This window comes from Zalophus californianus, chromosome 1 (genome assembly GCF_009762305.2).
Source record: "Zalophus californianus isolate mZalCal1 chromosome 1, mZalCal1.pri.v2, whole genome shotgun sequence".
NCBI classification, from domain to species: Eukaryota; Metazoa; Chordata; class Mammalia; order Carnivora; family Otariidae; genus Zalophus; species Zalophus californianus.
This window is the reverse complement of record NC_045595.1, coordinates 161,475,465-161,501,146: the sequence shown is the minus strand read 5'-3', so window position 1 is coordinate 161,501,146 and position 25,682 is coordinate 161,475,465. Positions and strand designations below refer to the sequence as shown.

At 37.1% G+C, this 25,682-nt stretch overlaps 1 protein-coding gene across 2 annotated transcripts in view; it reads left to right on the top strand.

Moving 5' to 3' along the window:
• LOC113918781 (T-cell receptor-associated transmembrane adapter 1) overlaps window positions 1-17,651 on the top strand; it is a 32,054-nt gene extending 14,403 nt beyond the window's left edge. For both annotated transcript variants that reach the window (XM_027587585.2, XM_027587584.2), the window contains 4 exons: window positions 4,349-4,385; window positions 11,575-11,636; window positions 13,683-13,771; window positions 16,814-17,651. In XM_027587585.2, coding sequence (XP_027443386.1) covers window positions 4,349-4,385; window positions 11,575-11,636; window positions 13,683-13,771; window positions 16,814-17,071 — 446 coding nt within the window. In that variant the 3' untranslated portion in view covers window positions 17,072-17,651. The remainder of the gene's footprint in view (window positions 1-4,348; window positions 4,386-11,574; window positions 11,637-13,682; window positions 13,772-16,813) is intronic.
• Window positions 17,652-25,682: the final 8,031 nt, after the last annotated feature.

The following is a 25,682-nucleotide window of genomic DNA, read 5'->3' as shown; positions in this document are numbered from 1 at the left end:
CTGGGAGATCTCTTGTACAAGAAACATAACTTAGAGTTTCAGTTTCCCTGTCTACAAAATGTGGAAAATATCATCCAGACCAAGGGTTTTTGTGTGAATTCTATGGATCCCTCAGCACAGTGCTGGGGACTGAGGAGGTCAGTCTTGCACAGGGCACAGCCCACATTACCACTCTCTGTGGCCCTGGTGCTTCCTTCTCTCCTTCCACAAGTATTAGTGAAGGGCTTGCTATGACTACATCTTATTCCATTTAATTTTAGTGTCAGGTATTTCAGGGAGTTTCTCTGGCTCCTCACCGCTCCCACCATCTCTGTATTCTCTAGATACTCTCCAGCTCCCCTGTCACTTCCTGCCCCATCTCTATATCATTTAACATGTCTACGCAATAACCTAAGCTTTAGCAGTAACCACTGTGTCCATTTAAGTCATAACAGGTGCATTTTAGAGAGTTTTCTGTAGGCTTTCATAGGATTGGTTCTAACCATTAGGCACTGCAAACTATTTTATTTGAGCAATAACACGCCCTCCTTACGTGGAGCACACAACCCTGGGTCTTGCATTTTATTAGCGTGCAAACCTCAGATTAGCCTTGCAGCAGTGCTCATTGATGCCAAAATGCCCTTCCTTCTCATCCCATCTCCCTATTTTCTCTCTGCAACCCTCTCCCAACCGCCCCAGCTTCTCCCGACATCTTTCCCCAAGCATCCGTAATAATTGCCACCCTTGCTAGTCCACATGACCAAATATAGCACTGTCTGTCTTTCTCACGTAGAGACTACAGGTGGCTCTGGGATTAGCTCTGCAAGCTGACTTCTTTCCAGTCCTGCTAAAGGCTCCTCCTGGCTTCATTTCTCCTAGACAGACAAACCAGAGGAGATTCAATTATATTAGCCAGCTTTTCTGCCACTTGGTCTGCGAACACAATGCTCCCATATCTGGCCTCAAGGAACTTTTTATTTTTGCATCTTTGTGCTATTCTTTGTGGCTAAGAAACTTGCAAGATATGACTCCACCTATGACGAACAGTCGGTGAATAAGTTGTGCTGGTATATTAAATATCTTACAAAAGAAAATCTCCATCCCAGCAACAATGCAATATCTCCACATTCAATCAGATAGATCTGATAAGCCTCTCCTTGATGTTTTCTGTAGCAGTGTTAGGTAAAAGCTTTGTAATGGAGTTCTCCCTTCCCCCCAAAATAAACCTTACATTTTTAGGTGATTTTTTGTTTGTTCTTTAGGAGGATTATATTTATTTCTTTTTCTGCTAGGAAGGTATTAGCTTTGTCCTCCTTTAAATCCCCCAAATTTTCTTTATCCAGCCTTTCTTCTCTGTTTTGAGAAGAAGGATAAATAAGTGTATGGTTTGCTCATACATCAAAGTCTTATCAGTATATCTCCTTCCTACTCACTAGAAAATTATGGCACATTTTTCACATTTTCGCATTAAGAATGTATCAAAAATGTTATTATGGAGTTTGAGCCAGGTGCTGTTGTTTCTTATTGTTATATATTGCACATGGAAGAGTAAACACTATAAAGGAGAAAACATAAAAGCAAATGTTTGCTTACAGGCTCTCAACCATGAAGCTGACCGCAAGTTGTCTGTATCTGAATCACAGAGAGCATGGTGAAAACTCACCCAGCTCTTCTCACACAGACTCTTGCAAATGTAACTGCTTCATAGCAACATAAAAACTGCTTTTTGTTTTACTAAATATCATTGAGATGATTAGGCAGCTCCTAAATCATGCCATTTATTTTTAAAACCTAGAAGTCTTCATGAACGAGCCAACTCTCTTCAGGAGCATGAGCTTGCTGACATTTTTCCTCAGCCCCAACCTCTAAACTTTTGATTACCACTCCTTTATTTAAAGAAATCGTATGCTATCACACTTCTTACTATAAGAAGGGACTTACTAAAACCATACGAGTACAGATTGTCCAGCTTCAGATTATACATTTAAATTCTAAGAGGAGTGTGGAAGGTGGCGACCTTGAACGTTTTAAGGACACTTTCAGGGTGTTTCTTCAATATGATTGGTCTTGATGTATAATATCTTTTCCCAATACTTATTTTCTTCCTCACACTGTTTTAGTTTCTTTTCCTTCCATTTAAGCATCACATCATTATATTGTATCCTTCATAGAGTTGCTTCTGCTTCCTTTTTCCCCACAAAGCTTTTTGGTCCAAACCTTGTTTTGCTTCTCTGTACTGATAATACATCCAACAACATTTTCTTTCCATAAAGCTATCCTTTTACACATCACATTCTTGTACCTTCCAGACACCAACATTCACACTCCAAGCACTTCCAACTGGAAAATCCACATTATCTTTTATCAGTGTGCAGAAACATTTGACCCCATGCCTATTTTTTCTTATTTTCTGTAATAATGTTGTTATTTTTGTTTTCAGATTCTTTGTTTATTTTTTAATTAAAAGATTAAAAACACTCACTCGGTGACAATCCTCTTGCCAGAAGTGAGATTTGGTCATTTCATGACAAATCAAGCTTTACTTAAAAATCTTGTAAATAGCATTTTAATTATATCAGCTTGTTTTCATCTAATCCATTTAATGAAGAGACTCTATTCCAATCAGCACAATTAAATTGTGATTGGATTTAGAATGTATATTATTGAAAATCAACTTTGTCATTTTCTAAAATGTTTTTAACAAAAATTATTTCATTTATCTTCCATAGCTACTCACATGCTATAGGCATTATTATCTCTATGTATAAAGTGAGAATCAGAGTTTTAAAGTGATTTGCATGTTGTTACATGGCAAATGCATCGAAGAGCTGCTACCCAGATCCAAAGTCTTCTGATTTCTCACCCTGAATCTTTTCCATAATACATCAGGCTATGGTTTGACTAAATTCTTGTATATGTATTTTAATTCTTCCAAAGACACCCACATGTGACATGTCCATATGATCCTCCAACATGATGATTTTAATAATTTGTTCCAATATGTTTCTCTAACAGTTCGTGAACTTTCTGGAGAATACTTCAACTTTGTCACATATAAATCTAACTAAAAATAATCTTTCTAGTTGATTGGTGACTTACTCAGTCATTTGAAATATTTTTGCTAGTTCCTTACCTACACGGTATTTTTTATATATGAAAACTGAAAGATCACCCTTTGGTTACTATTTTCTCTGTGTTATTGCCAGAGACTTAGATAATATGGGCTTCATTTTTATAGAAATAGCTTTTGCAAGATTTTGCTATTCAATGCCACACTGAATAATACAGTCAAAATATAATAAATATCATAATATACACATCCATTCAATTCAATATCTAAGAAAATTTGATGAACAGATAATACAGACTTCTTCATAATATTGATCTTATTAAAACTGTGCTCTAAATTTCACCTATTTTCTCTCAATAATTCATTATGAATCTATTGATATTCACTAAAAAATTCTTAAAACTATTTTTTTCAAGTTTGAATACATGTATTTAATTTGAAGCAAGAATACTTTCTTTTATTTGCCTTTGAACCACCACCTTCAATGTTCAACAGTGGGTTACTTTCTGAGACTTGGTACAGAATTTTTTCATGGTTTTATGATCCTACATCAGATCTCTGGTCAGTATTGATACTGCATACCAGTATACTGTTTCTTTTAAAAACCACTCTGTGTTTTGATTATTTTTAGACTGTGTTCCCAACTTTTTCCAGATCTCGTCTCCCTAGAATCCTCATCTCTCCTTACTTCTGTTTACACCATGTAGATGAGATAGAATCACAACCAGAGAAACTTCCTGAACATAATTTTTATGTTGTTCACATGACAAGAAGTGTTAACAGACACTTCAAAAATAAATAAGTCTAGGATTTGTTTTGTTTTGTGTTTTTGTTTTCATTTGTTTGTTTTGGGTAAGGAAGAAAAGCTTATTCAAATCAGCAAGAGCAGAGAGGGAAATTTGACAGGAGGCAGAGGTGTTTCATGAAACGTGAAGGCTGAAAGGACAGTGTGCCCCACCCATGTTGGACTGCCCCCCAGCAAAGGCATTAATAGAGGTCCCCACGTTCATAGGTTGGTGTTTCCCATCCATGAAATGGCCACAAATCCAGGCCCTACATCACTTGCAAGCTGTGCTTGTGTTTCCATCTCAAATTACCAAGAGAGAATATATATGACTGGTCCAAATCAGAGAAGTTTTTTATGTCTGGTGGTGGTGGCTGAGTGTCTTGATTTAAGATGTTAACTGACACTGAAGCTAAGCTCCCCTCACAACATTCTCTAGAACATTTAAGTGTATGTCAAAATTTCTTTTAATTTGTCATTACTCTTTTAATTTGTCTATTTTTAATATCTTTCAGATAACATGTACAGGTACTCTGAAGACTACATTCCCAGGTATGTAGAAAATAAGTTATGTATTATGACTCCCAACTAATAAGGGGGCATACCGAATGCTACATTGCTTATAGGTTTGGCTCAGGGATGTCACATTTGGGTAAAAATAAAATGAAAAGTGAGTTTTAATTACTTTCACTCCTCTCTGAAGATCGAAAGCTATAATGTTATTATCTTCCTTAGTTATTTACTTATCCTGAGTCAATAAGAGAGCTGGTTAAGGGACAAAATGAGACTCTAACCTGGTATCTACAGAATTCTTGTCAATTTCAGATGGATCTATCCTAGATTATGATTCAGATCAGATTGTAAGAATGCAGTCTAATTATATATGGAATTGTGGGGCCCCTAAGAAACTGGGGTGGAAAAGAAATCTGGCAATACCTAAATAAAATTTAAGATATATATACATGCATACTTAGATAAGGATGCTTTGTGGTGTGTTGCTTTTGAGAGTAATGTCAATCAGTGGGGAAATGTGATAAATCAACCTTAAATAATATATGGTTACAGATATAATGTATTCTCTTTAATATCTGTCGACTTAATTGTAGAGAAATTTGTATGTTTTTTGTTTTTTGTTTTTTTACACAAAAGAAGGTTTATGGCATAAATCGTAGCAAAGAATTTTCATTTTCTTGCACAGTATATTTTGGCCCAAATGTGTTATTAGATTGGAGATTTCTCCTTTAGGCTAAAAAACATCTAAATATAGAGAATTTCCTAGAGGACTCTTCAAGACCTTTCTGAAATGGTAGACTGAAAGGCAGAAAGGTCTTTCACAAACACAGAGCTTTCTCACTGGGTAGGATAAGATTACAAGCTTTCTGTTAGCCTCTAAAAGGTCTTTTTAAAATTTTTCTCCATGTGGAAATATCTCTGACATTCAGGATGTAGGCTGCAGGCAGATTCACACAAAGAAGAAAATCTTTATTTTTATGATTTACCATTGGATTCTATAACAGGAGATAAATTTCAATGCATTATCTCATATACAGAGAGATTTGTTGATTTGGTTACAACAAACAACATGACAAAGAAAATCCTATATGGATTTTCCATGTGGAAGTTAATTTCTTGGACAATTGATTTGATACTTGTCATTTGAAAGGCAATTAAGATGCAATGTGATAGAAAGTCTAGTGATTTGATCATTCTGCTAAAGACTGTGTTGGTACTCTTGGATTGGGATGGTAAGAGTCAGAAGGGAAAATTGGTAAAATATCCATCTCATAGTAAGTGAGCTCTTACCTATAGGGCAAATGTGAAAAAGAAGTTGGTTCTTTTATAACATTCATTCATTCATTCATTCATTCATTCAATAAGTATTTGTTCAACAAATAGGAGTTGTGTTACACAAGAGATGCAAAGATGGGAAGATGCAGATTGTCCCTCCTGGATTTAGTAATCTATTATCTATTGTAATAAATCTCAATTTAGGCATAATTTGAATATACAATGCAGAATTTAGCTATAACAAGTGGCTGGCATGTTAATTATGTATGTACTTCACAGCTTGTCTATTTCTGTTTATGTAGTTTGGGAGCCAAAATCACCTTTGTAGCAAGGGCATGGAGGCTCCAGGAAAAAAACAAGCAAACGTGAAACTATTTCCGGTCATTAAAACTTCAACATTAAAACAGCAAGTGGAAATAAAGGCTATCTTTCTTAGGTAGAAGTAAAATTAATGATGTCCCTCACTAATAGTTCTTAGATGGTTTGAGGCTACGGCTCCCCATTGAACCCTCTCTCTGCCCTTACTCAACATTGGCTTAGGTGGGAAGCCATGCTTCTCTGATCTTATCTTCATGCTTCCCCAAATTCCTGCCCTTCCTGCACTGTAGGTCAAAAATGTGATCACTTTAAGGACAATGTAGCATCTATATGTAACAGAAAGTCAGGTTCACACTTCCTGGTAGTTACCCGTGGGCCACTTTATTTTTCCTTTAAAACATAATTCTAGGGTGCCTGGGTGGCTCAGTTGGTTAAGCGACTGCCTTCAGCTCAGGTTATGATCCCGGAGTCCCAGGATCGAGTCTCGTATCGGGCTCCCTGCTCAGCAGGGAGTCTGCTTCTCCCTTTGACCCTACCCCCTCTCATGCTCTCTCTCTCTCTCTCTCTCATTCTCGCTCTCAAATAAAATAAATAAATAAAATCTTAAAAAAATAAAACATAATTCTAGGGGCACCTGGGTGGCTCAGTCAGTTAAGTGTCTGCCTCAAGGTCATAATCCCAGGGTCCTGGGATCAAACCCTGCATAGAGCTACGTGCTCAGCAGGGAGCCTGCTACTCCCGCTCCCTCTGCCCCTGCTTGTGCTCTCTCTCTGTCAAATAAATAAATAAAATCTTTAAAAAAAATCCTTAAAACATAATTCTACACAATTCTGGTCTTTTACTCTGTGTCAGGAAGATAAGACAGTGGGAATATCCTGGATTTGAGATCTGGACAATTCTGGATTTTAATCAAACTCTTGTAATTACCAGGCTTGGAGTCTTAGCAAAATGAGCATTGGTGAACTTCAGTTGTATCATCTGAAAAATACAGATTATAATGTAATGCTTCCCTTACAAAGCATAGTCAATTAAAAAAAAAGATAATGCTTTATCAGATGAAAATTAAGGTTTAAGAAAATTCCTGCCCATTTGCTGTGTATTTATCCTCTAATTTAGGAAATCAGTTCAGGTTTACAACTACTTTAAATTTATCCTGACTCCTCAGTTTCAGAGTCTCTCTCAAAAACCTTAGGACAGATTCCAAACAGCTTTTGCATACTCTGCTCCTGGATGGCACTGAAAGGTGCTTTTATGACAAAACATAACTCATCTCAGCCATTTTTCTACCTTAAGATGATTTCTTGGATTTCCGGAGCTCTGCAAGCTCCTTTCACCTCCCTTCTTTACTAAATACACTAACCCTGGACCTCACTTTTTGTCTCAGCTGTCCTCCTCACCTGAGGATGTTTATGACAAGAGAACTTTAAAAAAAAAAAAAAAAGATTGTATTTATTTATTTGAGAGAGAGAGAGAGAACTAGCACAAGCAGGGGGAGGAGCAGAGAGAGAGGGAGAAGCGGGCTTCCTGCTCCCTGCAGAGCTCAATGTGGAGCTTTCCGTCCCAGGACGTGGGATCATGACGTGAGCCAAAGGCAGACGCTTAACCGCTTAACCGACTGAGCCACCCAGGCACCCTGACAAGAGAACTTCTGGGTAGCCTTCCCAGACATCTGAGACTTCCAAGTGGATGTGCAGATGAAGCCCTCACTGTGATCACTGCCATGCTTGTAACCAAAATAGCTCCAAGTTTTCCATCCTTCTGTTTATTTGTTTTAATGTACAAATAACCGTTAGCCAAGCTCCATCCCTGTGTGACTGCAAGATGTCCAGTACCTTATTAAGTATCGTTTCTTAAGAATCCTTGAGAAGTATGGATAGGTTCCAAAAACCTTATTCTCAATTGTCTTTTTGTCACCCCTAGCTCTGTGTCACTGCTCTCAGTGTCTTTGCCCATGTCTTTAGAATTCTTCATGCGGGCAGATATTTCTAGTCTCCTTTCCCCAAAAACTTTGGCAAAAGACCCTCCATTATAAGTACTCCAAAGCACTGGCAATAAGCGCCTTGTGTTTAAGAGACTTTACAAAGAAGTGGATATACTAGAAGAAAATTGGAACACTGATCAAGAGAATAAAAATTTACTATTAAGTAGTATTAGATATCATTGCTCTGAAGATCCATTAAGCAACCCCCTCACAGAAAATATCAGTGGATTCACTTCTTAGTCTCCAACCATATAAAGCCAGTACTGGGGTTTGTACTCTTCCCCAGGACCAGGGGTCTATATTTGGTCCTCTTACCCCAAATTCAAGACACCTACACCCATGGCATGCTCCCTGCCAAAGAAAGCAAAAATTCAGTGAGCATGTACTCAGAAACACATCCCCCCAGCAACCTTCTCTTTCCTCCTACATCGTTGCTTTTTCTGTCCCTTTTGTATTATTCTCATCAATATATAACAGTTTTGTTTCAAACTGGAAAGAAAGAAGAAAGAAAGAAAGAAAGAAAGAAAGAAAGAAAGAAAGAAAGAAAGAAAGAAAGAAAGAAAGAAAGAAGACAAAAGAAAGAAAGAAGACAAAAGAAAGAAAGAAGACAAAAGAAAGAAAGAAAGAAAGAAAGAAAGAAAGAAAGAAAGAAAGAAAGAAAGAAAGAAAGAAAGAAAGAGAGAGAGAGAGAAAGAAAGAAGAAAGAGAGAGAGAAGAAAGCTTTCTTGATACTAGATTGCCTACAGCTACCTCTCCTGGCCTCTGTACCCTTTATAGCAAAACATGAAGGTTCCATCTACATTCTGCCCATATTTGCTGGCTTCTCCTCCTTTCTTTTTTCTTGAACCTATTCTATTCAATTTTCTGCCTTCAATAATCTGCCAGCTCAGCTCTTGTCAAGGTCACCAGTGAAATCTACATGGTCAAATCTTAGTGTCTTCACATGCATCCATCTGTAGCATTTGACACATTGACACTCTCTCCTTCTTGAAACAGTTACTTCTCCAGGCTCTGGGTCCTCTCATCTATAGACTTGCTCCTCACCAGTGGCTCCTTGTCCTTTGCTGACTCCTGACCCTTTGACATCAGAGTGCCCAGGGCTCATCTAATGAAACTCTTCTCTATCTATATTCATTCCAGAAAGTAGTTTTATCTTTTCTGATGGCTTCAAATAACATTTATACTCCAATGGAGCCCAAGCATATATATCTACCAATTTAAAGAAAAACCTATTAAGCAAATCAAGGTAACACCAAAACCAATTTCTAACAGACCCCTAAGCTTGCTCTTTCCTCAATCTGACAACTTTCCAGACACTTAAAATAGCTTTATTTAGTTTTGTAGAAATAGCTTTCATTTTTCTTTGGACATTGGAGCCCTACATTTATATCATAGAATTTCAGAGTTGAAAAGAACAATAGGGATTAAATAGTTTAATAAACTTGTTTTATAAATAAGGAAATTGAAACCCAGGGAGTTTATGTCCAAAGCCACTCAGATAGAAGTAATGATTTTTTAAAAATTGAATTTACTTAATCTACTTAGATAATGAAGTATTTAAGCGTTTTTCTAAAAGGACTTCACAATAGAATAACGATGAAATTAAAACTTTAAAAATAAGGACTAAGGAAAATATATGTGAAAGTAGAAAATAGTAAAAGATACAATTAATATTATTTTAAATTTTAGAGTGTCAGTAAATGTGCTTATTGGTCAGAGGGCCATTTCAGACATGTTCAGAGCAATGCACTCGCCTCTGGGATATGGGGTTATTTATTAATCTATTTTTAATGGTAATTGATCTTCCACATAAAACACTACCAGACATTTGTGCTTAAAGTTTATTAGATATTTGCAATAGGCTGGAGCTATTTGGCATTGCAAAGTAAAAATATTTTTTTTTAATTTGTAAGTTAGGCAACTGTTCCTTTATAATAGTTTATTTGGGATGATTAATCATTTGAGACCTGCCTGTAGACACAAGGCACTGCATTATAAATCACATCTTATTTTCATTCATAGGGAATGAAATGATATTCATTTTTTGGACATGATTTATCATTTGCAGGTTGTATCTGTTATCTGTGTGAGCTAGGAAAATGGATGGATTGTCTTATTAAAAATTCTTCACCTTTTGCTATTATATTCTCTGCATAGCCAGAGAAAAACCATGAACAAGGACTACTCCACATTCCAATATTAAGCTGTACTGAATTACTGATGGAAGGAAAGGTTACAGATGAGTTGCTTTGTTATCAGATAAAAGAAATACATGCCAGCATCTGGACTTTTCAAGCCATTTCATACAAGTATCATTTGATCTGTTTTTTTTTTTTTTAAGGACACCTACTTACTATTTACATATACTGTGTCTTCTTTCAGAAGCATAGGGAGTAGTATAGGTGCTATGCCTTGAGCTAAGTGTTTTTTCTTTTCATGCAATTCCTCCAGCTCTCGGTGATCTGTAATCTCAAAGTTAAAGCAGTTGCTACTATTTTATGAAATGCCAGTCTCACTGCTGATATGTTCCTCTGTTCCCAGCCTGCCATTGTGAAAGCTGGTCACCAGGGCCGTTGTCGTTGTCTGGTGACAATGATAGGATGTCTACTCTGATCCTAAAAGGATTTCTCAGATGAAGCTGTAAGGAAATTTAATCAAACATCAAGAGCAAATAGTATTCAGGGTTTTTGGACCAGAGTTGCATTACAATCCTAGCACTGCTAGTTACTGTCTTTGTCTTTGGACAATTTAACTCTAGGAGTTACAAATTCCTTATATGCACAGTGGGGATTAAAAAAAAAAAAGTATCTCAGGGTTGTTGTGAGGGCTGAGTGAGCACCGGCATAAAGAGAAGCTTTCAGAATTGGTACTTATTGCGAGCATTACACATAAAGCTAGGGAAAATATGTTAATCTATCTATCTGACTCTCAGACTTCCCATCTATAAGGTGGGAAATAATATTTTTGCAGAATTCCCTAGGACTTTGGTATAATGTATATAAAACATTTAACATGGCATCTGGATGTAATAATAGGTGATCAATCATTTTACGACATCTGGGTATCTGCCAAGCTGGATCTATAGTATCTCTTTGGCCTTGTATTTTTTAAGCATCATTGTCAGTTAGTATTTACTTAGTAGTTTTAGAGGGTTATTCAGAGTGATATTCTGGGCAAGTAAACTGGCAGTACAATGTACAGTTAAGAGTACAAATAACCTCAGTTCTCGTCCCAACTCTGCCACTTACTAGTCTTCTGACCTTCAAATTATATGACTTCTCTGTGCCTCAAATTCCTTACCTATAAAATGGGGATGTGATAGTGCCTGTCTGGTCAGATTGTTCTTAGAATGGAATAAAGGAATATAGAAAATGCAGTTGAAGTAGCATCTGACAAACATAAGTGCTAAGTTATTATTTGCTATTGTTATTTCCTGAAAGATCCCAAAACACCTGTTCAAATATATATACACACACAATGCATGTAGGCATTCATGCACTTTTGCATCCATTCACTTGTACATAAACATATCTACCTTGGTTGGCTGAGAATAAACAAGAACATGCAATCATATATTGAATTTAGCTGAGAAATTAGTTAAGAACTGTGTGTAAAGTAGATTCTAATAAGATAAATTATTTTTCATTATTATAGGGAGGATGAGTATTACATTGAAGACACACCAATTTATGGTAACTTAGATGCCATAGTCCCAGGTAAGTTTTATTTTTCCAAAACTTATATTTACCTATAAATTAATATCCCTCCCCTTAATTCCACAACATTTGAGGTGGTTTATTTTTGGTTGCAATCACATTTAAATATCCCAATGGTAACCATAGGTTCAATAATGTTTAGCATATTACTTAGTATACATTTCCAAAGCTGCACATTATAAATTGTATTGCAACATCTTGTTTTTCTATATTGTCTTCATTTTACTGTAGTAGAAATGTGAATACAGGAGACTCTGTTACTATGAATTTTGACACACACAATTCTATGAAATAAAGCTATTTCTAGAACAGAAAATGGCTCAGGGACACAGAGCTTTGCACTCTGTCTACAAAAGCAAATCTACAGTGAATAATCTGGAACAAGGAGCATGTTCTCTGGTTTCCCTTGTTTTAACAGCTCATGTTAAGCAGAGAACCTAGGGCCACATTGATGGCAAGTGGAGAAAGAGAAGAACTAAATTACCACTGACTAGGTTATATACTTTTTGTCCTTAGGTAACAAGTACTTTTCAATTCCCAGCATCCCTTATTACTTGAAACATCCCAAACACCCCAAAACAAAATGCCACTAAATTCCTTAAAGCAGACAATCATGATCTGATGCCAGAGCTCTGATGAGAGAAGCCAGGAGGCTAAATGCTAGCATTTAACCCCATCCTTGCACCCACAAGCATTTCACCTCGTTCATGAATTGGGGGTTAACAGAGATTTCCAGAAATGGACTAAACTATCTGAATCTCTGTATATCAAATCTAAGCTATCTAAATCTCTGTATATGCAATTCTCCTAAAGTTAGGAATGTGAGAATATTAAAGGATTCAAAATTTTATTTCATTAAAAAATGTATTTAATCTTTGTCTTTCCCCTCCTTTTAAAGATCTTCTAATCTCTATACTCTGAGAAATCAGAACTATTCTTTAGGACTATCCTGTTAAAAATAATTTGCCCTCCTGTTTCACCTTGCAGAATCATCGTGCCTACCCGTAATGTTTGAATTTCAATTCTTCCATACTCTGGTGGTACAAAGCCCACCATACCTGCAATTTCTGTATCTAAGGGAGCATAGGTGCCACGCACACATTCTGATTAATAATGTTTAAGAAGAGGGTTTAGGAATTTGCTAGTTAACAATTTCCGGAGAAATCTAATGTATGTTTTCCATGGACCATGCTTCGAGAAACATTATTCCTCTGTGTTGCTTTTCAGAAAGGGTTGAATGATCGATTATAAGATAACTTGCATTGTAGTAAATATATCTTTTTTTCTATGGGATCAAATCAATGCAATCCACATTTCTGCCAGGCAACTGGCCATCCTACAAGTCACTTTCTCTCTTTCTTCTCCCTTTCAAACAGGCATATCTGGGGGAAGAAAGGGATGAATGGTTTAATAAGAATGTCCCACAGGATGAAATGACTACAGGTCTCCTGGCTATTGGACACTGCACAAACCCTAAATACTTAGGACCAGCATTACAGAGCTCCAGACCACCCAAACATCCTGGATGTGCTGTCACTGATTTATGGGACAAAAAAACATGACCTAAACATTCTTTTTCAAAAATGGAGGTGTTTAAATGCCTCTGAGTAAAACTTCTTACTCGTGGGAAAAATGACCAAATTGCAATCATCGGCGCATGTGCACTGCACTGTGCCACTGTGCACCATTTGCAATCGCACCCAAATAGAAGCAAACACATGGGATCTCTGTAACGTCCAAATGGAAGCTTAAGTTGAGCCCATCATATCCTGCAATGGCATAAATTAATATGATCTAGTCTTTATCCCAAGTGACCTTCTTTTGTCTTATTATTAACTCTATGGGGTAAAAGACTTCTTCACATTCTGATCTGCAGAAAATGGTTTGTGCTTCCTTACTTTTTTGCATCTCCACAAAAAAAGAAAAGCCGAATGATTCTTGGGGGTTTCACATATACAGCTAAGTGTGCTTTGGGTCATGTATTTTTATTTGTGCCAGCATTTTTTCATTTTTCCATTGTAAATCATGATCTTTTCAACTCTCAAGAACCAGTGGATGAAAATTGCTATGAACAAATGAAAGCTCGACCAGAGAGATATACAAATGAACTGCAAGAAGCCACCCCACCTGCACAGGTGAGTTTTGTTGTCTGTATTAAGGGTCAAGCTCAGCCTAGATCACAGCATGGCTGCATGTTTTAAGAACATAAGAGCAGCACATTCTGATTCACATCTGAAGCAGTCTGATATTTTACAGGCCAAATCAGTGTCAAGTTCTGGGACCTGAGCTCTAAAGGGAAACTCAAAGGCAAATAAATGGCACTCAGAACCACACTCGAAAAGTCAAAATTGCGTACCATTACAAAGTTAATAGGTTGAAGGAAAAAGTGGATTCTCTTCTTAATCAATTAAGCTTTTTCTTTCAGACTGAAAAAAATCATGTACATCACAAAGATAAACATAAAAGTTGACACATATATAATGCTCATAAGACCTAGATGTCAGGAATTTATGGGGGTAGCGGGAGAAGGGGAGAGGGAAGGAGAGAGAGAGAGAGAGAGAGAGACAGTGCTTTAGTTAAAAGATAAATTAGCTGGATATAAAAGACCGTACTTCTATTTTATAAGGCAAATGAGTGTAAATTTTAACACAAGTTCAATGGCTGTGGGCTAATGGCAAGAGATTTTCACACGGCTTGTGCAGGGTTAGGTAGGACAAAAATGTAAGCAGAAACATATGAAAACCCAAGAAGAAATAGATAATTTTTCCTTTTCCTACCATAATCAGTTCCACCTCCTCAGACATAGCACTGACTTCATCAGAAACCATTCACAGTTCTTCGTCTACATGCTGTTGAAATGTTACAAATTTCAGTTAAAAGAGTTCTTCCTTTCCATCCTAGATCTTGTCCCTTCAGTTATGTGTTCTCTTGCTACTCCCTAGAAATAGTGAGAGGGCCAGCCAGCATTTTCTGTGTGGTCCTTTTGTGTCAGGCCTTGTCATATGTTCTTTATATGTATTATCGTTTTAGAGTTTTATGAGGGAAACAGCATTATTTCTCCCATTTGACAGAAGCTTGAGAAAGTTGAAAAACTTGCCCTAAAGCACTCAGGTACTAGGTAGAAAGAGAATCTAAACTTAGTCCTGCCTAACAGAAAATATTCTCCTCCCTAAGATGGGTCACATCTTGAAAACTTCTCATTAAGATAGAATTTTTCTCTTTTCCTCTATATGAATCCACCAAGAAATCAGAATTCTTGAAGTTTTTAAGAAACCAAGATGTGGTAAGGTTTAAACAGATTAGGAAGTCACTTTCTGTTGCACAAATCTGTCATCTGATGTGTGAATAATGGTAAAAAAATTTTTAGATAAAAGGTATGAAAACCTGCATGTTCTATACCTGCTAAATCCAGTATAATAAAAACCTCTTAGAGAAGGCTCAAATATAACCACACCATCTGAAATGGAGAGTCACAGCACCTTAATTGTAAAAGAGCTGAAATTTCATAATAAAAGTTGCTATTTAGTACATATGAATTGTGGTGCATCTGGTTTTTACTCAAGTGGAAATTGTGCAAAGCTTAAAATGTCTTTAAAAGCCTGCTATTTTATAAATTACGTATTTAAAGATACTTATAAGGAGATTAGTATTTATTCTATTATACCTTTCTCACAAATTTAGTTTCACAAATTAAACATGATTTCTTTATATTTGCTCAATTCTGTTTTATTAGAATGATCATGATCATCAAAACCACTACCCAGTTTGCTACTACAATACTTACTTTGGTCAATTACAAGAGCACTCTGCAAAATTATGCAGAAAGCTTTATGGATAAAGTGACTGTTGGGAAAAGAAATAAGGTCCTTGCCCTTTAAAAATGATGTGCACAGTTCAGAAGTTGTAATTTCAATATCTATGTCTACCATTAACTAAGAAGAAACCTAATAATAAAATGAGTCCACAGAGTTCCTATATCATAAGACAAAGTGAGGGATACAAGTGTGAGCTTGTTCCTCTCCTCTTCATGTCCCAGTCTCCCACTGATCTTGCCTTTCCCTCCTATGTCAGAAGTATCCACTCTCCTTTCCTAAGCCAATACCAATTTATGCTCTTGATCATTTCCTCCATTGCTTTCAAGATCTTGCATCTTCAATTATTTGATTTTTGATTTTTTCTTTAAAGAATCATTACGATTTACCTACCAACATGCAAAAATCACCCCAATTTTTAAAAACAAAAAAATAAACAAAACAAAATTTGCCTTCTGCCTGTGTTTCTCTTTAATTCTTAAACTGATTCTTACTTTCCTCTACTGTTTCCGTTGATACACAATCTTTTACTCCTAGCTATATTTTTTCCACCCATACACTCAACTGAAACCACTCTCTGGAAGTCACAAGTGACTCATCATGTACAATCTGTGATCCTTTCTCAGGACTCACATTCTTTGAATTCTGCAGCGCTTGATAAAGTTGACCAACTGTTGACCAAACATACATTATTTGAAATGCTTTTAGTTATAAGTACAGAAATAAAGATCTCCAAGCCCAGTCTGAAATGAGCCCAAAGGGAACCTCGGGACAGGCAGGCAAGAAGGAAATAAAGGGGGAAGATGGAAAACTATAATTCTTGCCAGATGCCTGTCACAAAAATGGATAATGTCATCTTTATACTTCTGAATCTTTTTACTTTATACTTCTGGACTTCAAAAATGTAGAAAAAGTGGGGATTTTTGTGGGTACCATCAAATGACCAGTTATTAAACATATGCAAAATAGATTTTGAGATTCATTACATTCCTTCCTATCATGCTTGTTCCCACTTTAACAAACTGGAGTGTTGTCACTTGGTGAAAGCAACACAGGGCAAGAGCTACCTAAGGTGGAGGCAGGGGGAGAGGCACGTGAGAGGCCATCTAAAATGTTCATGTATATTTTGTGTACAAAAAGAAATAAAAATACACACACACAAATTTCATCTAAGCATTTTTCTACTCAAAAGTCTTGAGTTGACTATTGTTTTTTGTTGTCATCCTACCTGGCCAGTTTGGCAAAACAGGTAGCCAAAGCCCAGAAAACAAGCTGCTTGTTTTTCATAGATCTTAGAAATTCCCAGATGTCATCAAAGTTAAAGAATGAGATAACAACAAAAAGTTAATATGCCTTTCTTTTTAGGCAACTGAGGAACCACAGATGTTCTATGCCTCACTGCATCACAACTGTGAGGGGAAGCGCAGGAAGCCCAGGGAAGAGAATAGTTATTTGTTAGACAAGGATGAAGATAAGCAGTTACATGCTGTGGATGCCAGCCTTTCTAAGACCACTTCGGTAAACAGTTTCCCGCTTGAGAGCCAGGAAATAGAGGAAAATGTTCATGATGATCCCATCAGACTGTTTGGATTGATTCATGCAAAGAGAGAATCTATAAATTAGCTGGGCTATGATCTAGCTCAATAATCCCACTCTTATTGGAGATGTTAAGAAAAAAAATCCCTAGATGACACAAGATCTGGGAGAGTGACGATCTAAATTATTTGTTAGTGGGATGGTGGCTTACCTCTTATCCAGAGCTTATGTTCTTGCAAACCAAATGTAATGCCATGAAAATTAGTTATTTGAATTTGCTTACCAAATGCCTAAGTAGTAAAATGTAAAATAAAATCAAATTTGCAAATTGAACCTAATTACAAGGTCACAACTTCACCAACCATACTTAATACTCTGTAAAATAAAACGAAAAAAAATGTTTTAAGCATAAGTATACTCTAGAACATGTTGAAAGAAAAATAAAAGCCACCTTTTAAAAAAAATTTTTCCTTTTCATCCGTGGAACACCCCTTAATTGAAAGAAATTTCTGACTGAAAGACATGGGACATTAAATATATTTCTACAAGAAGTGGAAGAGTCTTCTTAAGAAGTATTGTTCCCAAACGGAAGTATCTTTATTGCTTTTTAGAATTGTTATAAAGTTAATGCATGCTCCTTATAACAATAAACAAATATAAAAAAGAATTTGGATATTCCACTGGTCATAGATAATTACTATGAGCAACTTTCCATATGTACATACATCAGTTGTCTCTTTCTTTTTTTCTCTTTTACCAAAAAAAGGGAGTGATTATTTTACACATATTATTTAAACTTTTTCCACTTAATATATTGGTGATTTATTTTCCTTATTTTTTTAACTATAACTAAATACAGTTACATATTATAATTTTAATGCCTGCATAGCATCTCACTGATGACTACATTAGAATTTATTCAAATAATTTGAAAGTACATTTAGCTCATTTCCAAGTTCTGTTTTTCACTTTTACAAAAATATTGCAATGAGAATGCATCTCCACACGGGTGTAAGTACTTACCTGACTTCTCGAGGCTAAATGCCTAGGAAAAGAATTGCTACTTTAAAAAGTGTACATGGTGAGTCTCCGTAGAATATATTTCTAAAAAGTCAAGAGTTTGATCAAGGTACGTGTCCAACTTAAATTCCTAAACTGCCCTCCAAAAATTATTTTTTAAAAAATCTTTCTGTTATCTTTCTCCATTTGGAATAGAAGTTTAACTGGGTCTCAAGTCATCACTGACCAAGGTAAGTGTACATGTGAGCTGTCAGTCCTGCCCTCTAACCAGAGCTTAGTGGATTTTATTCATTCTTTCTTCAGTTCTTTGTTGAGCTCCTAGTGTAGTGTAGGCACTAATTTAGACACTCGTGTACGCTGAGGGAAACAGAGGTAAAACAAGGTAGGTCCTCTCCCCATGGAACTATAAATGTGTAGAAAAGATGAGTATCAGGTTAATAAAGTATCAGCACTAGTAAAAAAAAAAAATACAATCAAGAAAATAGAGTGAGAAATAATAATGGCAAGAAGGGCATCTCTGAAGAGAAAATTTTAATTCTGAGAACTGAACAATGAGGAGTGACCGTGTAAAAAGAGAGAAAGGAAGAGCATGTGTGGAAGAACTCTGTCCATATTTGGAAGTACCAATTTCTGTCAATAATTGTTTTCCATTATGAACTGGCATAGAATTAAATGCCAATGCTAGAGTAAAATATTTGAAGTTGTCCACAATGTCATAAAAAATCCAAAAATATATTAATGTCTAAGGGCAGAAGAATAAGAATCAGGTTTCTGATTTTAGAGAAAACCCATAAAAACATAAATAATAATTAATAAGTATATATTTACTTTAAATTTTCAAAATATTTGCTATCATACATTTGTGTTACATTTCTATGCATACCATGGTTCAGTAAAAATAAAGTTTGATTGTATTTTTGGCAGTTACTTTTTCCCATAACTAATCTACATCATTCACTTATATTATTGACCTAGCTACTAAAGATATTTGCATTTTTTGCCTCTGGTTTATATCATTTGAATTCCACTCAATATTTTGAGTTTTATGTATCAAATGTACTTGATGACTGATAATTTGGAAGGTTTTAACTACAAATTTAACTTCCTTAATAAATAAAAGACTATTTAAGTTATCTATTTCCTGTTGAGTGAATGTGGTAGTTTATGTCTTTTGAGGAATGTGTCCCTCTCATCTAAGTTGTTTAATTTATTAGCACGAAGTTGTTCAAAATACTCCAATATTTTCCTTTTAATATCTGAAGAATCTAGTAAATTTAACTTCTCTTTGATGCTTCTTCCCCCCCTCCATCTGTCTAGCTAGAGATTTATCAACTTTTTTATTTCCTCAAAGAACCAGTTACCATTCACATAATTTTTCTGTTGTTTTTATATTTTCTGTTTCATCAATTTGCCCTCTGATCTATATTATATATTTCTTCTGTTTATTGTGTTTTCATCTGTTCTTTTTTTAGCTTCTCAAGGTGGAAGCTGAGGTCAGTAATGAGACTTTTCTTCTTGTCTAAAATGGGCATTTGGTTTCATAAATCTCCCACAAATTTTGATATATTGTGTTGTTATTTTTATTTCAAATATTTCTAATTTCCCTTTGATTCCTTCTTTGGCCTATTGGTTATTTAGAAGTGTATTATTTATGCAAACAATGAATCATGGAACACTACATCAAAAACTAATGATGTAGAGAGAAGGAAAGATGGCAGAGGAGTAGGGGACCCTATTTCAACTGGTCCCAGGAATTGAGCTGGATATCTATCAGACCACTCTGAGCACCCATGAAATCAGCCTGAGATATAAGAAGATCTGGATCTCTACAAACAGATATCGCAAGCGGTTGGTTTTGAGGTACGAAGCAGGGAGCCATGATTCCACGGGCAGATATCAGAGGATAAATGGCAGCAGGAGGGTGCCTGGCCATGGGTATCCTACACCGTTGGTGAGCGACAGCCTCACAGGCTAGGGACCGGGCACAGACTCACAGACTGGGAGCAGAGGGGAAAGGACTTTAGGGCAGCCCCCGGGGCAGAAACCCAGAGCAGTAGGGTCATGTGTGCGAACTGGGAGCAGCTGGTGGTTTTAGAAGCACAAAGGGCAGAGACGTGCTCCGACCTGGAGGCAGGACTTGGAGCACTGCGGAGGGGCGCACAACCCAGCCGCTGCAGTTTAAAGCAGTGCGGACAGAAATGGAGATGGTGTGGCCTGGAGAGCTCACTGAAGAACAGACTGCGGTCTCTCTGCTCTGAGGTCTCTTCTGCGCTGACTCGCAGAAGAGATGCAGAAAACTGCCAGGGAAAGCTGCTAGAGAACAAAAGCCCCCAAAACTGATTCCCGCGGAGCCCATTCCCCGCCACAGGGGGGCAGGGCAACTCCACCCAAACAGGGTTGCCTGAGTAACAAACAGCATGGCAGGCCCCTCCGCCAAAAGACAGGCTGGGAAAACAAGAGGCCAGCAACCCTAAGGTCCCAAGAAAACTGTGCATCTTGCTTGGGTTCTGGTCAATAATTTGGACTATGCATTCCCTCAAACACCCATCAACACAGTGACTAGAAGGAAGAACCCCCAAAATAGAAAAGACTCAGAGATCATGACTTATGCTGCAGATTTACAAATGGAGGCAGATATAACCAAGATGTTGGAGACGGAATTCAGGCTAGCTATTGTGAAGAAAATGGCTAGAATGGAGAAATCAATTAATGGCAACATAGAGTCTCTGAGGGCAGAAATGAAAGCTGAATTGGCAGAACTTAAAAATACTATCAGTGAGATCCAATCCAATCTAGATAATCTAACAGCTAGGGTAACTGAGGCAGAAGAACGAATTAGTGACCTGGAGGACAATATAATAGATAAAAAGGGAAAAGAGGAGGCCAGGGTAAAACAACTCAGAATCCATGAAAATAGAATCAGAGAAATAAGTGACACCATGAAGCGTTCCAATATCAGAATAATTGGAATCCCAGAGGGTGTGGAGAGAGAGAGAGGACTAGAAGATGTATTTGAGCAAATCGTAGCTGAGAACTTCCCTAATCTGGGGAATGAAACAAACATTCGCGTCCTAGAGGCAGAAAGGACCCCTCCCGAGATCAAGGAAAACAGGCCAATGCCCCGGCATGTAATAGTAAAACTTGCAAATCTTAGAACCAAGGAAACCATCTTAAGGGCAGTTAGGGGGAAGAGATTCCTTACGTACAGAGGGAGGAACATCAGAATAACGTCAGACCTATCCACAGAGACCTGGCAAGCCAAAAAGGCCTGGCAAGACATATTCAGGGTACTAAATGAGAAGAACATGCAGCCAAGAATACTTTATCTGGCAAGGCTGTCATTTAGAATGGATGGAGAGATTCAGAGCTTCCACAACCGGCAGAAACTGAAAGAATATGTGACCACTAAGCTGGTCCTGCAAGAAATATTAAGGGGGGTTCTATAAAAGGAGAAAGACCCCAAGAGTCATATACAACAGAAATTTACAGGGACAATCTATAAAAACAATGTCTTCACAGGCAACATGACGACAATTAATTCATATCTTTCAATAATCACTCTCAACGTGAATGGCCTAAATGCTCCCATAAAATGGCACAGGGTTGCAGATTGGATAAAAAGACAGGACCCATCCATATGCTGCCTACAAGAGACTCATTTTGAACCTAAAGATACATCCAGACTGAAAGTGAAGGGATGGAGATCTATCTTCCATGCCAGCGGACCTCAAAAGAAAGCTGGGGTAACAATTCTTATATCAGACAAATTAGATTTTAAACTAAAGTCTGTAATTAGAGACACAGAAGGACACTATATCATTCTTAAAGGGTCTATCCAACAAGAAGATCTAACAATTGTAAACATCTATGCCCCCAACATGGGAGCAGCCATCTACATAAGCCAACTGTTAACCAAAATAGTCATATTGATAACAATACATTAATTGTAGGAGACCTCAATATTCCACTCTCAGCAATGGACAGATCATCTAAGCAGAAAATCAACAAGGAAACAAGAACTTTGAATGATACACTGGACCATATAGACCTCATAGATATTTACAGAACATTCCACCCTAAAACAGCAGAATACTCATTCTTCTCACGCGCACATGGAACATTCTCCAGAATAGACCACATACTGGGTCACAAATCAGGTCTCAACCAATACCAAAAGATTGAGATTATTCCCTGCATATTCTCAGACCACAGTGCTTTAAAACTGGAACTCAATCACAAGAAAAAACTTGGCAGAAATTCAAACACTTGGAAGCTAAAGACCACTCTGCTCAAGAATGTTTGGGTCAACCAGGAAATCAAAGAAGAACTTAAACAATTCATGGAAATCAATGAGAACACATCAGTCCAAAACCTATGGGATACTGCAAAGGTGGTCCTAAGGGGGAAATACATAGCCATCCAAGCCTCACTCAAAAAAATAGAAAAATCCTGAATTCACCAACTAACTCTACACCTTAAAGAACTAGAGAAAAAGCAACAAACAATGCCTAAGCCATGCATTAGAAGAGAAATAATTAAAATTAGAGCAGAAATCCATGAATTAGAAACCAGAAACATGGTAGATCAGATCAATGAAACTAAAAGTTGGTTCTTTGAAAGAATTAATAAGATCGATAAACCACTGGCCAGACTTATCCAAAAGAAAAGAGAAAGGACCCAAATTAATAAAATTATGAATGAAAGGGGAGAGATCACGACTAACACCAAGGAAATAGAAATAATTATTAGAAATTATTATCAACAACTATATGCCAATAAACTGAGCAATCTGGATGAAATGGAGGCCTCCCTGGAAACCTATAAGCGGCCAAGACTGAAACAGGAAGAAATTGACAACTTGAATAGGCCAATAACCAGTGACGAGATTGAAGCCGTGATCAAAAACCTCCCAAAAAACAAGAGTCCAGGGCCTGATGGATTCCCTGGGGAATTCTACCAAACATTCAAAGAAGAAATAATACCTATTCTACTGAAGCTGTTTCAAAAAACAGAAACAGAAGGAAAACTTCCAAACTCATTCTATGAGGCCAGCATTATCTTAATCCCCAAACCAGGCAAAGACCCCATCAAAAAGGAGAATCTCAGACCGATATCCCTGATGAATATGGATTCCAAAATCCTCAACAAAATCCTAGCTAATAGGATCCAACAATACATTAAAAGGATCATACACCACGACCAAGTGGGATTTATCCCCAGGATGCAAGGGTGGTTCAACATTCGCAAATCAATCAATGTGATAGAACACATTAATAAGAGGGGGGAGAAGAACCATATGGTCCTCTCAATTGATGCAGAAAAAGCATTTGACAAAATACAACATCCCTTCCTGATTAAAACTCTTCAGAGTATAGGGATAGAGGGAACATTCCTCAAGTTCATAAAATCCATTTATGAAAAACCCACAGTGAATATCATCCTCAATGGGGAAAAGCTGAGAGCCTTTCCCTTAAGATCAGGAACACGTCAAGGATGTCCACTCTCGCCACTATTGTTCAACATAGTACTAGAAGTCCTAGCAACAGCAACCAGACAACAAAAAGAAATAAAAGGTATTCAAATTGGCAAAGAAGTCAAACTCTCTCTTTTCGCAGATGACATGATACTTTATGTGGAAAACCCAAAAGACTCCACCCCCAAGTTACTAGAACTCAGACAGCAATTCAGTAATGTGGCAGGATACAAAATCAATGCACAGAAATCAGTTGCTTTCTTATACACTAACAACGCAACTGTAGAAAGAGAAATTAGAGAAACGATTCCATTTACAATAGCACCAAAAACCATAAGATACCTCAGAATAAACCTAACCAAAGAGGTAAAGGATCTATACTCTAGGAACTACAGAACACTCATGAAAGAAATTGAAGGCACAAAAAGATGGAAAAATATTCCATGCTCATGGATCAGAAGAATAAACATTGTTAAAATGACTATGCTACCCAGAGCAATCTATACCTTCAATGCCATCCCGATCAAAATTCCAATGACATTTTTCAAAGTGCTTTAACAAACAATCCTAAAATTTGTATGGAATCAGAAAAGACCCCGAATCGCCAAGGAAATGTTGAAAAAGAAAAACAAAGCTGGGGGCATCACGTTGCCCGATTTCAAGCTATATTACAAAGCTGTGATCGCCAAGACAGCATGGTACTGGCACAAAAACAGACATATAGACCAATAGAACAGAATAGGGAACCCAGATATGGACCCTCAACTCTATGGTCAAATAATCTTTGACAAAGCAGGAAAAAACATGCAATGGAAAAAAGACAGTCTCTTCAATAAATGGTGCTGGGAAAATTGGACAGCCACATGCAGAAGAATGAAACTCGACCATTCTCTAACACCATTCACAAAGATAAACTCAAAATGGATGAAAGACCTCAATGTGAGACAGGAATCCATCAAAATCCTAGAGGAGAACATAGGCAGTAACCTCTTTGACATTGGCCACAGCAACTTCTTTCAAGATACATCTCCAAAAGCTGGTGAAACAAAAGCAAAAATGAACTTTTGGGACTTCATCAAGATAAAAGGCTTCTGCACAGCAAAGGAAACAGTCAACAAAACAAAGAGGCAACCCACAGAGTGGGAGAAGATATTTGCAAATGACACTACAGATAAAGGGCTGGTATCCAAGATCTATAAAGAACTTCTCAAACTCAACACCCAAAAAACAAATAATCAAGTCAAAAAGTGGGCAGAAAACATGAACAGACACTTCTCCAAGGAAGACATACAAATGGCTAACAGACACATGAAAAAATGTTCATCCTCATTAGCCATCAGGGAAATTCAAATCAAAACCACACTGAGATACCACCTTACACCAGTTAGAATGGCAAAAACGGACAGGGAAAGAAGCAACAAATGTTGGAGAGGTTGTGGAGTAAAGGGAACCCTCTTAAATTGTTGGTGAGAATGCAAGTTGGTACAGCCACTTTGGAAAACAGTGTGGAGGTTCCTCAAAAATTTAAAAATAGAGCTACCCTATGACCCAGCAATTGCACTTCTGGGTATTTACCCCAAAGACACAGATGTAGTGAAAAGAAGGGCCATATGCACCCCAATGTTCATAGCAGCAATATCCGCAATAGCCAAACTGTGGAAAGAGCTGAGATGCCCTTCAACAGACGAATGGATAAAGAAGATGTGGTCCATATATACAATGGAATATTACTCAGCTATCAGAAAGGATGAATACCCAACTTTTACATCAACATGGATGGGACAGGGGGAGATTATGCTAAGTGAAATAAGTGAAGCAGAGAAAGTCAATTATCGTATGGTTTCACTTATTTGTGGAACATAGGAATAGCATGGAGGACATTAGGAGAAGGAAGGGAAAAATGAGGTGGGGGGGAATTGGAGGGAGAGATGAACCATGAGAGAATATGGACTCTGAGAGACAAACAGCGTTTTAGAGGGGAGGGGGGAATTGGTTAGCCCAGTGATGGGTATTAAGGAGGGCACGTACTGCATGGAGCACTGGGTGTTATACGAAAACAATGGATGGTGGATCACCACATCAAAAACTAATGATGTATTGTATGGTGACTAACATAACATAATAAATTTTTTTTTAAAAAGTGGGAAAAAAAACCTAATGATGTAATGTATGGTGATTAACATAACATAATAAAAAAAGTCCAGT